The sequence below is a fragment of the Rhagoletis zephyria genome, unplaced genomic scaffold, assembly GCF_001687245.7.
Source record: "Rhagoletis zephyria isolate East Lansing unplaced genomic scaffold, Rhagoletis_zephyria_1.1 Rzeph_scaffold_10442, whole genome shotgun sequence".
Classification (NCBI taxonomy): Eukaryota; Metazoa; Arthropoda; class Insecta; order Diptera; family Tephritidae; genus Rhagoletis; species Rhagoletis zephyria.
The window spans coordinates 1-12,461 of NW_016167520.1; the positions used below are offsets into that span (position 1 = coordinate 1).

Sequence of the window (12,461 nt, forward strand, 5' to 3'; positions counted from 1 at the left end):
TGCTAATTTGAAGTTGTACATGTTCTCAAAAAAAAAAAATACAATTGTTGGATGAGTGAATACCGCTCTTTATGTATTTTGCAACGCTGTCAAAGTGACAGATGTACCGTGAGCAAAATTGTTTTTTTGATAGTTGAGCAGTGTTGCCACTATTTCTCTTTTCCGACANTTGCTAATTTGAAGTTGTACATGTTCTCAAAAAAAAAAAATACAATTGTTAGATGAGTGAATACCGTTCTTTATGTATTTTGCAACGCTGTCAAAGTGACAGATGTACCGTGAGCAAAATTGTTTTTTTTGATAGTTGAGCAGTGTTGCCACTATTTCTCTTTTCCGACCAAATTTGGTCGCTTCTTTTTCATTTGGTATGTTGGTAGGCAAAGCAAGATTTTGGTCGGATTGTTGAATTAAGTTTTCTAAGTTCTTTATTATTAAAACATATATTTCAAACATGATTTTGCATATAAATATTTGTCAATAGTAAATTTTAAACATTTGCCAATCCTGGCTTTAAAAATAATAAACCTAATTGGTTTGGCCACTGAAGGAGCCATTGTTATGGCTAGAGACTTGGACGGAGATATAAGATATAAAACTTTTACAAATAATAACACCAGCTAAGGTAGTTTCTATAGAAGATTTACCAACTTTATCTCTTTCCTTAAAGTTTTATTCAAAACATTTAATCTTAAAAAAAATGAATTTTATGCGTTCAGAATGTTTTTTTTTTGTAGTTGAAATTTATTTGGTAGCTTTTGGTAAGAAAATTGGGAGGGGAAAAAATTGTTAGTGGCAACGCTGTAGTTGAGTAATTGTTTGGGTTTTTTATTCTCATTTTAGTAACATCAGCACGTGCGTCCACAGAATCCACATAAGAGTATAAATTGTAACTCCAAGAACATTTGCAAGGCTGAATAGCGAAAAATCCGTCAGGCATAAAATACAAGTACATTATATTTACTTTAGTGTTTGTACTAGTGAGCGCGGGAAAAGTGCAAGTGCGTTTGTGGTTATATCGAGGTGGTTGTAGGACAAGTAGAAACAGCAGCAGCAGGTAGTTGTTGGAACAATATTGGGTAACAATAGCAGCTGGAGCGGGAATTGAGGGAACGAAAACAATATGTTCTATTTGATTGGATTGGGACTTGGCGACCCGACTGACATTACAGTAAAGGGCCTTGAAATTGTAAAGCGCTGTGCGCGTGTGTACCTGGAAATGTATACTTCTATACTTGGATGCCAACAGGAGGAACTGGTATGTGGGTTCTAATCATGTATTGATTTTTTATAAAATTGTATGTTTTTTATTGCAACAGGAAGCCTTTTATGGACGTCCACTTCTGTTAGCAGATCGCGATCTCGTTGAACAAGGTGCAGATGAAATTTTGTCTGGTGCTGCCGAAGAAGACGTTGCATTACTTGTAGTTGGAGATCCGTTTGGTGCCACTACACACACTGATTTCATACTTCGGGCCAAAGAGAAAAAAGTACCATACAAGGTGGTTCACAATGCGTCCATTATGAATGCTATTGGGTGTTGTGGTCTACAGCTTTATAAATTTGGCGAAACTGTGTCGATACCATACTGGGATGAGACATGGAAACCAGATAGTTTTTATGACAAAATTAAATTAAATAGGCTGCATAATATGCACACGCTATGCTTGCTGGACATCAAGGTTAAAGAACCAACGCCAGAGTCCCTCATGCGTAGGCGGAAGGAATATCAGCCTCCTCGTTTTATGACGGTAGCTGAAGCTGCGCAGCAATTGATGTCGATTGTTGAGAAAAAGGATGCACTGGAACGAAATACTATTCTAAATGAACTATCGTTATGCGTCGGATTGGCGCGTGTTGGTCATGAAAGCCAAAGAATAACTGTGAGTACATTGAGGGAAATGACACAAACCGATCTCGGCGGTCCCTTGCATTCACTAGTGATACCAGCTAAGGAAATGCATCCACTTGAAGTGGAATTCTTGCAACAATACACAACATTAAAATTAGAGGACTACAATCACTGAAAACATCTCCAGGTTACATAGACAATTTTTGACATCGCATATGGGTACACTAAAAGTTATTCCACTGTGATTGCATGATTTCAAAGAATAAAAAACTTTCCTTACTACAGCAGCTCTTAGGCATCAACAATCAAAAGCAGATCCTCTTAATTTTAATTAAATCTAAGAAATGATTGCTGTTAAATGGTATTTCACTTAGTTGTTTTTATAACTACATACATATGTATGTCGTACTATATGGTGAAAAAATGTTGTGCATTTGTTGAAATTAATTGATGTATGTAAGTCTAAACTCGTTATAAGCACAGTTCAACCTTTCGAGAAAGTTTTATAACTTCTCAGTGTATTGTAATTCATAAAAGGAGAATAAAAATATTTTTTCCTACGTAAACTCTTTTAAATAACTACTTAACTCAAAAATGACAGTTAGGTATACATTTTCTAAAGCGAAATTTTTACTGCAAAAACTTTTACGGTTTTCCAGGACTAAAAACTGAATTTTTTTGTATGTATATCCTTGTTTTTCAAAGTAACTTTAAAAATGTGTATAATAAAAATTGTCGATGCATTGCTGGAATTCGAAACCGTCTTTGGTAAACGAAATATCTATTTAAATATCCAGAAGTGTAAATCACTAAACATGCTAAAAACATAAAGAACGTCAGTAGGCTTTTTCAAAGGGCCACTGTTTCTGAATATCCGCATGCCTATTCCGGTATCCGTTTTATGCCATCCGCACGAATCTAACCCTTCGCTCTTGCCTCGACAGTGTGAATCGAATTAGATTCGAGCGAATGACATCCGTCGGATGCCGGAATAGGTACAATTAACTGCTTCCAAATGGTTTTTTATGCGCAGGTTAATGAAGGGGTTAGCAGTGCGCTATTCCGCAGGGCCTGGGTTCGAGCCCAGTATCCGGTTAACATAAAAAAAAAAATAATAATTCTTTCTAAGAGCGGTCGCCCCTCGGCGGGCAATGGCACATCTCCCGAGTGTTTTTCTGCCATGAAAAGCAATTTCTCATAAAAATACAATCGCCGTTCAGAGTCGGCATTAAACTGTAGGTCACCCACCTTTTTGTGGCGAGATCGAGGAGCACCCGACAAAGCGGAGGAGTAGTAGTACGATTCGCACTNCCCGAGTGTTTTTCTGCCATGAAAAGCAATTTCTCATAAAAATACAATCGGCGTTAGAGTCGGCATTAAACTGTAGGTCACCCTCCTTTTTGTGGCGAGATCGAGGAGCACCCGACAAAGCGGAGGAGTAGTAGTACGATTCGCACGGTTATAAAAAGCGAGCGTGAAGAATTAGATTCGTATGACACTGCGAACCGGATTAGATCCGTGCGGATGGCATGCGTCGGATACCATAATCGATATGATGTTTTGGTACCATATTGTTGGGTTATTGGCATATTTCAATCTTAGTGGTAAGATTCGTTGAAATATATACATACATGTGTTGTATTATGACGGTCATTTATTATTTCTATTTAAAAATATAAGCCACGAGCACGCCGGCCAGAACCTTGACGGTCGTAGAGTACATTAAATTTATTAACAAAGTGGTTCATATCATTACAACCTTTGGTCATCGCGCCTAAGTAACTGATAAGGGTAACGTCGTTGCATTGAGTATACAGCTCTTCCTGAAAAACAGGACCCTTCATTACAGGCAGCCGATGACTTAGTGCGTACGCATCGCGCAATATTTCTTGGTTAGCCGGCAATTTTCCATCTTCGACATCTTTAATATACTTTAAAACTATTTGAATACGTTTATTTAACATTTTTATAGCGCTATCTTGTGCCACTAAATGTTCAGCAACAACAGACTTCTCTCCAGTTTCGTTAGTTGACATACGCGCTACATGATCAACGCCTATTCTTTCTGCTTCTTCGGTGGCCAATGTGTATGTGAGTGGAACAAACAACATTGTAGCTTCTCCGTCTACTAATTCAATTGTAGATTCATACAGCTTCAGTGGAAGTTGGTCAACGCTTCGCGACAATGGATTTAATTGCAATAGAATAGGGCATTCATTAATTTCAGCCATTTGTTTTTGGATTTGAATATCAAGAGGAGTGGGAGCCTCGTCAGTGGTGTACCAGCCAATAAAATCTAAATCGCTAAATACCTACAAAAGGACAATATAAATAGACTTCTGACTACAGATATACATTTTTACGTACTTGCTTGAACTGCTGCTCCTTTGTTTGATAGTATTCTCGATTGATGATGACATCTTCTCCCACCCTGTCCACCCGTAGTTCAAACGAATTCATCACTTCGATGTTACGTCCTTTTTGTTTGCCTATTAAAGCCCCAAACACTTGACAAGTTTCACCAGCTTGTGCTCGTATGCGAGTCCAATGTTCGGAAATATTTAATATTACCAAAGGATGAAGAGAGGCAGTAACTGATGGTACCGTGCCTGGTCCGGCCATAATGCTGGCGTTGGACGTAGCCGCTCTGCATGTTGGATGGTGGCTGCACGACGGTCCAAAATTTAAGTTGGCGTCGGAATCAATGTCCATATGCTCCATTTCAATAGTTTATTTTTATTGAATATAAAAATTGCAAATTTTCACAAAAGCCGCAATATTGTTGTCAGAACAGGGTAGCCAACTGTATTTGACCTGAACACCATCAGCTGTAAAATGTACTTTTTTTCTGGGTGAACGTTGCTTAAAGCTGGGTCTACACGGCTGACATATTTTATTGTCTGTAATGTTTTTAAACCCATATTTTGAACGAGTATGTACATGATTGAAAATACGGCTTCCCAAAAAGTTTAGTAGGCTTCAATATTTTCAGAATCTTATATGTGTTTGATCAGGTCAGTTTGACACCGGTTTACTGAGCTGCCATCGACGCATTTTAATAGCTCAAATTAGGTTAGATCAAAAAATAAAAATAAAATAAGTAAATTTAATGCAAGTTTTTTATTTTATTCATTAGCAGGACATTACTAAAAATTCTATTGAAATAAGGATCAATTCCTCAAAATTTTGAGATCAGTCCGAAGGAACGGTCGATTTTGAAAGCTATTTACATCCCTTGAGCAATTCAAAGAATTTTTTCAAAATTTCTCAAAAATTTTTGATCAGAAAAATTTTGACGCAACTTAAAAATTTACTTTGAAATTATTACAAAAATGTCAGTCGTGTAACCAAGCCTAACGGCTACATTAAATCTAGACTTCATAATTGGGGAAGGACCGTCATCCTTTGGGGAAGTGGTATGCTGTTACATGATTTACATGAAGAAACTCACGTAAATGGTTCATTCAAAATTAGAATCTCACTTAATTTAAGAATATTCTTATCATAATGGTTTAACAAATACATACATAAACTTATAAAAGGGAATATGAAAATATAAAAATTGTTAAAAAGGCATTGCTCAATAAATCTTTCGGTTTATTAAACAAGAGTTTGTACAAGTATCTTCATAATGATTGAATTTGCAGTTCGCCCAACGCTATTTATCACGTGGTTTTAAAAAAGTTTTCACGGTAATATTTAAGTTCTTCAATACTTTCTTTTAAGTCTTCTAAGCTTCTATGTAGTAAAAGCTTTTTTGGCGCAGAGTGCAGAACATCTAACCTCCATCGTCTACATAGCTCCTTAACGCTTGAAACATCGATAATACGGTAATGCAGATATTCGTCCACTGTAGGCATTTGTTGTCTTAAGAACAGTCGATCCATATATATAGAACTCCCTGCTAAAGGGCATTTACCCTTTGGAACATGTTTTTGCAGATAATCCAAGATTAAGCTCTCCGCATGGTCAGGTGTAATATCCGATTTTAAACATTTTTGTATCAAACCCGATTCATTATGTTGCTTTGTGCACCACTCGTTCATTTGTTCAAAAGTTTCTTTGGGGTAGTTTATAGCAAAGTTCAGACCCTCTGTTAAAATATTAAGGTCTTTGTCTGTAATTAGACATGCAACCTCGATTATTTTATCCGTAATCGAATTCAGTCCTGTCATCTCAAGATCCATCCATACAATGGCTGACGAGTTCGCCAGCAATTTTGGTGTGCTTTCCATTTTAGCTGCTATATTAGATGCAAATTGCCTACGACCAGATTTGGATTTCAGCGCAAACGATGTGAGCTCGAAAATGTTTCCACGTGAAAGAAATTTTATTGTTTTGTGCACCATATTGTTGTGTTATGGAGAAAGAACCAAAGATGGAGGAAAGTGACAGTCTGCCAGAGTTCTCCCGACCACGAACAGGCTGCTCTAAGTTGCCATATCTTGCGCAGTGCCTTCTAAGTCCATGCCTTCACAGGCATCAGTATTTATAGCTTGATATACATCATTGAAGATAAAGCGAAGCGCACATTGGCGCGATTCTGTCGTTGCGAATACGTTGCGAATTCGGCTGTTAACTTCGAATCCGCAAACGTGCGCACACTTCAGCGATTTTTTCGCGTCGATTTCCGATGTACAATTCACTCAATTTTCCCTTTATTTCGTGTATTTTCGCACTCGGCGTGCCCAAATCGTACAAAATACTATTATTACGAACGTTTTTATTAGTTTTTGTACATTACACTTTTTTTTTCTTTGCCTTTATTGCTGTGACACCTTTCTTCTTCTTCTTTGACGCCTTCAAAACGCTGCAAGCCGCGTTTCGAACGCGTCAATAGAGAAGAACATTGAATGTTCGAAAAATTCGCAGCGACGGAATCGTGCAAGTGTGCGCTAGCGCATTAAAATGTATGGGTAGCATTGTTGTAATTTTTGGGCTTGCGGATTCGCAACGACAGAATCGCGCCAATGTGCGCTTCGCTTAAAACATTGCTCTTGCAATGGTTTATCGTATTTTGACAACTACTGGGAAAACAATTAGCGTTGGTATATCAAAGAAAGAAAGCTGTTATTGAATTAATTGTCCATTTAAATTTGTTTTGCATTTTTCATTGAATAGAAACTCTTATCCACCAAAATCGTTTGATCAAGTGATAATAATGGTTAAATAAATTTCCATACAAATTTGGCAGTTAACAAATATTGCCACCCCGTCTCACCGCGGAAGAGAAAGTTACCGATTGGCACAGACCCTAATTTGAATATTTTCTGTTCCCCAAATGTAAAAAATATACAGCCTGTATCGAAATTATAGCTTTGTGATCAATCTGTGTTAATTTGACGTTAGCGTGTGGACGAACTTGTAGGTAAATAAAAAATTGATATCGTGAAGTTTTCTAATTTTCTTGAGAATCGTTTACTGCGATATTATTTAAAAAAAAACAAAATAAAATCATAGAGTTAATGTGCGAATAATCCCTTAGCAGTTTTATTACTGAAGCTGGAAAATGTCTTTTACTGAACGCCCCACAACATCGAAGGATAACTCCTTTGATTCTTTCTATACGGAGGTAAGTAACTGGAAATTACCAAAAAGAAATTGTATCAATAAATGCGTGGGTATGTAGTTAATTACTGATAATAATTCACCGACAGAAGGATGTGTACACTCTTTTGTAAAAAGTAATGATATGTTGGCCAACTATTAAATCGATGGCGCAATCCATTTATAGCTCTACACATACATACTTTTTTACTGAATTCAACTGAAATTAATCACATTTTGGACATTTTCGCAGGTTAAAGAAATTGAAAAACGCGATTCTGTTCTAACCTGTTCTCAACAAATTGATCGTTTACTTCGTCCAGGTTCCACATACTTCAATCTCAATCCATTCGAGGTGCTACAAATAGAGCCTGAGGCCACTGTTGAAGAAATAAAGAAACGCTATCGCACTCTCTCCATATTGGTACATCCAGATAAGAATCAGGACGATAAAGAACGCGCACAGACTGCTTTTGATATCATAAACCGGGCATGGAAGACACTGGAAAATGATGTAACACGCAAAAAGTGCTTGGGCGTGTACGAGGAGGCGAAAGAAAGGACCGATCACATGGTAAGCCGTAATGCTAGTAAACGTATTTATTAGAAATTATTCTTGATTTCTTTTCGATTACAGATTGCAGAAAAGCGAAAGAAGTTGCGAAAAGAGAGTAAAGGATTCGAAAGTATCCCTGAAGATGATCCAGCAAAGTACAAACATGCTGTATATGTAATGGTAATGAAACTATTTGCTGACATGGAACGCCGTCGACAACAATTAGATACGCGAGATCAAGAGGAACGCAAACGTAAACGAGAAGCCGAAATAGAAGAAGAAGAGAAACGTAAAGCCGACACAGAATGGCAAAAAAATTTTGAAGAATCGCGCCAAAGTCGTGTAAATAGTTGGCATGATTTCCAGTCGGGAGCCAGTAAATCGAAAAAGTCTAAAAAACAAAAACGCATGCACGGCATGATTGTTCCACCTAAATTTAAACCTGAGTCACGATAAATGCAATTCAATAATTTCGTAAAAATTTTTTGTATAAAATTATTTTTACAAGTAATGTTTAGTTTGTGAACCATAATAAAGGTTGACTTATGTATGTATATTGTATACGTAAACAGGCCTTTATTCATAAAATAAGTATGAATATAATGCTCATTAAAGATGTCATTTAGTTGTCGCACAATATTATGTTAAAAAGCGAGCGTCTCGTACAGCTTGAAATAAACGCATTTTGTAAAATACGGCTGCCTGAAAATTAAATCCAACTAACGTTTGAAATTTAAGTTTAGTCATAAAAGTTTTATTGACGGACTTCACAAAAAGCAGAAGGTTATCAATTCGTGGGAATATTTTTTTGTTTTGGTTGTTTTATGTACCGATTTCTTAAATTCATTTTTTAAAGGAAAGGTGTTACCTCACAGGCTGTCCCATACTAATTTGGTTCAGATTCGAACAAACGATCATGAAGAAATTAACGACAATCTTAAATTTTTATATGAGAATTGAAGTCGGTTTTGTTTTTTTGGTTAAAAATTACTTGTTTTCATTATACCGTTGCGAAATCAATATAGAATTATATTGCTGTGTACAAACTTGCTGTGAAGACTATATCTCGTTTAATGGCAGTAGATGCATCCTCCATTTTGGTCTGTAACGCTGGATTGCCAATACGTATGGCGGCAGTTTTAACATCGCGAAGAGTCTCATCCAATTGCTGTATGCAACGTACTATTATACCCTCTTGCACTTCAGTTAATTTCATTATTTCTGCAAAAGGCTAAAAAAATTTTATTAAGAATTTCATCAAGTTGTTTTTTTTTTNACATCGCGAAGAGTCTCATCCAATTGCTGTATGCAACGTACTATTATACCTTCTTGCACTTCAGTTAATTTCATTATTTCTGCAAAAGGCTAAACAAATTTTATTAAGAATTTCATCAAGTTGTTTTTTTTTTTTTGAATCTGTAAATTATTTTTATTTAACTTCGTTCGGGAAAAGCAAAGGCTATATACATATAATACCTTATTACGAGCCCATTCGTACACAACTTCTAGTAATCCAAAATTGAGGCGATTATCTGATTCTATGACTGTTTGATGTCGCAGTTCTTCAGCTAAAATGGCGTCATTGATTTCTTCGAATTCTTTCACGCACTATATAGATAGACAATCAATAACAATATACATAAATAGTGCAACTGCATTACTTACTTTTTTTAGCTTCTCCGGAATCACCGGTTCTCCCTGGATTTTTCCTTGAAATACTAAACCCGACAGCAATGCTGCAATTTCCGCCGGTTCGAGGTCATTGAACATATTGCACAGTATTAGTTCAGTTATTAAGAGCTCATTTTGTCCCATTTCACAAGCAACTTTGCCTTTTAGGGTAACTGCGAAAAATATAATTGTTTTAGAAACAAAAAATATTTATAATATTATAAACACACTTACCCTCATCTAAATCATCGATATACTTAAGTGAACGCAAAACTTCCAATTTATTGCAATAATCTGGATAAAGAGAGAGATTTTTAGTCGAATTTTTAAATTTCAATTCTTCGATACAGCGCTCCAACACTTTGCGTTCATAAACAATCGCGAATTCTTGTTCAAACCCAGCAATATTTGTATGAGGCAGTACAGCGAGTAATTGTTTCCATAAATGTTCCGTGTAACGTATTTGAGCCAACTCATTCTCCTCACTTATGTTAACCTCTTTGGACAGATTCATGAACTTCAATGTTTCCGGTTTGTCTATATAGCTTTGGTTGAGCTGTTGTAATTCACTTACGGCCTTTACCACTGTTGCACTTGGCGGCGAGTCTTTGAAACGTTCGATTTGACGTTGCTCCCAATTACGTATTATCACTTCGCCATCGATTTTGNAAGTTTTTGCAAACATTGTTGGAAAAATTTTTGCGCAGATCCTTTTTCGCGAGCTGTGTTTAAGTCAACTGATTGTAGAGCCTGAAATCGTATTTAGAAACAATCAAGGCATAATAGACCGGCAATAAAATACATACCTGCAAATTGATGTCACAACGATTGCGTGATAGTGTAAACGCTACAACAGGCATTTTGTTATTACGCTTCAGAAAGTCTATTAGCCCGATCCACATGTTTTGATCTTGTTTAGCGCTTACAAAGTTTTTCGCTGTCGGACAGCCGCTACCCTGCGCTCCTTTTGACTTGGATTGCATTTCTTTCTTGCGTTCTACCGCCTTTTCGTAATTTTGCTGCAGATACTTACCATCTGCGTCAACTAATAAAAATATATCATCTTTGCTCTTGCCACCACTCCCGGTGTAAAGATAATGCATAAGAGGAACTGGACGTTTAAGGGTACTTATAACATATACTTTTCTTTTTTTAGTGCTGCCAACCCAATCAGCTAGCTCCATTGTATTCGGCACTGTAGCGCTCAACATAATTATATTCACATGGTCGGGAAGAAGTATTATCACCTATAAATAAACAAATAATTTAAAGTCAAATTTCATACAAACATGTATTACCTCTTCCCAAACATGACCACGTTCAGGATTGTTTATATAGTGTACTTCGTCAAAAATAACATATTCGAGATCTCGTGTTATTTCACTACCGCAGTAAAGCATGGAGCGCAAAATCTCCGTAGTCATAATGAGGCAGGAAGCAGTGGGATCAATTTGTAGATCGCCAGTTATCAGTCCTACATCCTTGAAAGTTTTTTTGAAGTCGCGGTATTTTTGATTAGATAGCGCCTTAATGGGTGAAGTGTATATTGTACGCGTTAAATCGCGTTGCGACAGGGCTATAGCATATTCTGCCACTACTGTTTTACCGGCAGACGTATGCGCGGCTACGAAGACATATTGACGTTCTTCTAATTTAAGAATTGCCTGTTTTTGGAAAATATCCAACTCAAATGGGTAGGTCATGGCAGGGCATGGAATTTTCTCTTTGAAACTAGCAATAGGATGCGAGATATCAACCATTTCAGCCCATTCACTACTGAAAGCAGACTTTGTGTTTGTGTTTGAGATTTCCAATACTGGCTTAAGGTCGGCATTCATAATTTGCTCTTCTACATCTTTGAATTCTGTTGAGTTATCAAGAACTGTGACCGAATCAGCTTCCGTTGGTTGTTCCGCCAACTTAAGCCACTCTTGAACATCGAGATCCTTTTCTAAATTTTCCAGGAGATTTACTTTATCATTGCTTACCAAAATTGAACCAGGGGAAAGTGTTTCCACGTTGGTCTCGAAATTGTAGCCTTTTCGAAATCCTGGCGGCAGGGTCAACAGTTCTGTGCCAAAGTCCAGATCAATGCTTAGCTTTTTGATTTCCCTTGGCGGTTCATCTAATCCACCCGGCCAAAAAGGAAAATTCATAGCTGATCCGCGTGTTGCTTCCTCTAGAAGACCAGGCTCCCGGCGCATTGAAGTGGAGTTGCATGCGTTGGCACCAACATCTTCCAAGTCTACTTCGACAAATTCTATAATCTCGCCGGTTACAAAGTCGCGACGTGGCACTAATTTGGTGCTGGCAGCACCTTTCGGTAAATGTAAAAGACGCGTTTCATCAAAGCGTCGAGGTATAACTTCTGGCAAAGGATTATGTATTGGTAAATCCGGAGATATAATATAATTTTGTAATTTTTGTATATTATCATCCATTTTGACTTGATGAATATGAAAAAATCATTTACGAATGTCAGGTAAAAACAAAAAGGGAAAGTAATAAAGTTGGGTAGTTCAAGAACTATCGTTCATTGAAATACATAGTTCACTGAAAAGAACGACCTAGTTCGAAATTTAAGAAGAACTGAAATCATGTTCAGGGTTGCCACTTTGGTAAATTATTACCAAAATTGGTAAAAACAATTTGGGTGGGTAAAAAGGTAAGTTTTTTTTTTTTTTGGTACATTTTTGTTAAAGTATTTTGTTTGAAAAACAAATAAAATTTTTCGTTCCCGCTTTATTTCTCGTAGTTACCTGTATATTATAAATTTTCTCCACGTTGTTTGTTATACTAAACTTCCACCGACTATAAAACTGCATACCGAAAAATTTA

At 36.8% G+C, this 12,461-nt stretch overlaps 5 protein-coding genes across 6 annotated transcripts; 2 read left to right on the forward strand and 3 right to left on the reverse strand.

The window, feature by feature from the left end:
• Positions 1-603: 603 nt before the first annotated feature.
• On the forward strand, positions 604-2,415 carry Dph5 (diphthine methyl ester synthase). Its single transcript, XM_017632656.1, has 3 exons — positions 604-622; positions 841-1,255; positions 1,317-2,415. The coding sequence occupies exons 2-3, from the start codon at positions 1,121-1,123 to the stop codon at positions 2,022-2,024; spliced, it is 843 nt and encodes a 280-aa protein (XP_017488145.1). The 5' UTR covers positions 604-622; positions 841-1,120; the 3' UTR covers positions 2,025-2,415.
• A 1,070-nt stretch (positions 2,416-3,485) lies between these two features.
• Positions 3,486-4,717, reverse strand: CSN6 (COP9 signalosome subunit 6). Its single transcript, XM_017632655.1, has 2 exons — positions 4,217-4,717; positions 3,486-4,161 (listed from the first exon to the last, which is right to left on the reverse strand). The coding sequence occupies exons 1-2, from the start codon at positions 4,568-4,570 to the stop codon at positions 3,517-3,519; spliced, it is 999 nt and encodes a 332-aa protein (XP_017488144.1). The 5' UTR covers positions 4,571-4,717; the 3' UTR covers positions 3,486-3,516.
• A 708-nt stretch (positions 4,718-5,425) lies between these two features.
• On the reverse strand, positions 5,426-6,352 carry LOC108376444 (probable oligoribonuclease). Its single transcript, XM_017632660.1, has one exon. The coding sequence runs from the start codon at positions 6,196-6,198 to the stop codon at positions 5,515-5,517; it is 684 nt and encodes a 227-aa protein (XP_017488149.1). The 5' UTR covers positions 6,199-6,352; the 3' UTR covers positions 5,426-5,514.
• Positions 6,353-7,131: 779 nt separating this feature from the next.
• On the forward strand, positions 7,132-8,647 carry LOC108376443 (dnaJ homolog subfamily C member 8). Of its 2 annotated transcripts, none has more exons than XM_017632657.1 (4): positions 7,132-7,217; positions 7,335-7,421; positions 7,650-7,970; positions 8,034-8,647. In XM_017632657.1, exons 2-4 carry the CDS (start codon positions 7,359-7,361, stop codon positions 8,406-8,408), a joined length of 759 nt encoding a protein of 252 aa, XP_017488146.1. In that variant the 5' UTR covers positions 7,132-7,217; positions 7,335-7,358; the 3' UTR covers positions 8,409-8,647. The 2 variants fall into 2 exon arrangements, with proteins under 2 accessions (XP_017488146.1, XP_017488148.1); XM_017632659.1 differs by having other exon boundaries at positions 7,182-7,217; positions 7,338-7,421.
• Positions 8,648-8,882: 235 nt separating this feature from the next.
• On the reverse strand, positions 8,883-12,083 carry LOC108376440 (helicase SKI2W-like). Its single transcript, XM_017632654.1, is given in 7 exon segments — positions 8,883-9,183; positions 9,429-9,560; positions 9,618-9,796; positions 9,858-10,286; positions 10,289-10,373; positions 10,430-10,870; positions 10,922-12,083. Coding segments are annotated over 7 exon segments (2,613 nt in total). The 5' UTR covers positions 12,065-12,083; the 3' UTR covers positions 8,883-8,979.
• Between the last annotated feature and the right edge of the window lie 378 nt (positions 12,084-12,461).

Excerpts from the sequence above, each read along its gene's own strand:
- LOC108376444 (XM_017632660.1), bottom strand. The coding sequence starts at position 6,198 with ATGGTGCACAAAACAATAAAATTTCTTTCACGTGGAAACATTTTCGAG.
- LOC108376443 (XM_017632657.1), top strand. The coding sequence starts at position 7,359 with ATGTCTTTTACTGAACGCCCCACAACATCGAAGGATAACTCCTTTGAT. Across the intron at positions 7,422-7,649 it reads TTGATTCTTTCTATACGGAG|GTTAAAGAAATTGAAAAACG; the intron begins GTAAGTAACTGG and ends ACATTTTCGCAG. Across the intron at positions 7,971-8,033 it reads AAGAAAGGACCGATCACATG|ATTGCAGAAAAGCGAAAGAA; the intron begins GTAAGCCGTAAT and ends TTTCGATTACAG.
- CSN6 (XM_017632655.1), bottom strand. The coding sequence starts at position 4,570 with ATGGAGCATATGGACATTGATTCCGACGCCAACTTAAATTTTGGACCG. Across the intron at positions 4,162-4,216 it reads AGGAGCAGCAGTTCAAGCAA|GTATTTAGCGATTTAGATTT; the intron begins GTACGTAAAAAT and ends GTCCTTTTGTAG.
- Dph5 (XM_017632656.1), top strand. The coding sequence starts at position 1,121 with ATGTTCTATTTGATTGGATTGGGACTTGGCGACCCGACTGACATTACA. Across the intron at positions 1,256-1,316 it reads GATGCCAACAGGAGGAACTG|GAAGCCTTTTATGGACGTCC; the intron begins GTATGTGGGTTC and ends TTATTGCAACAG.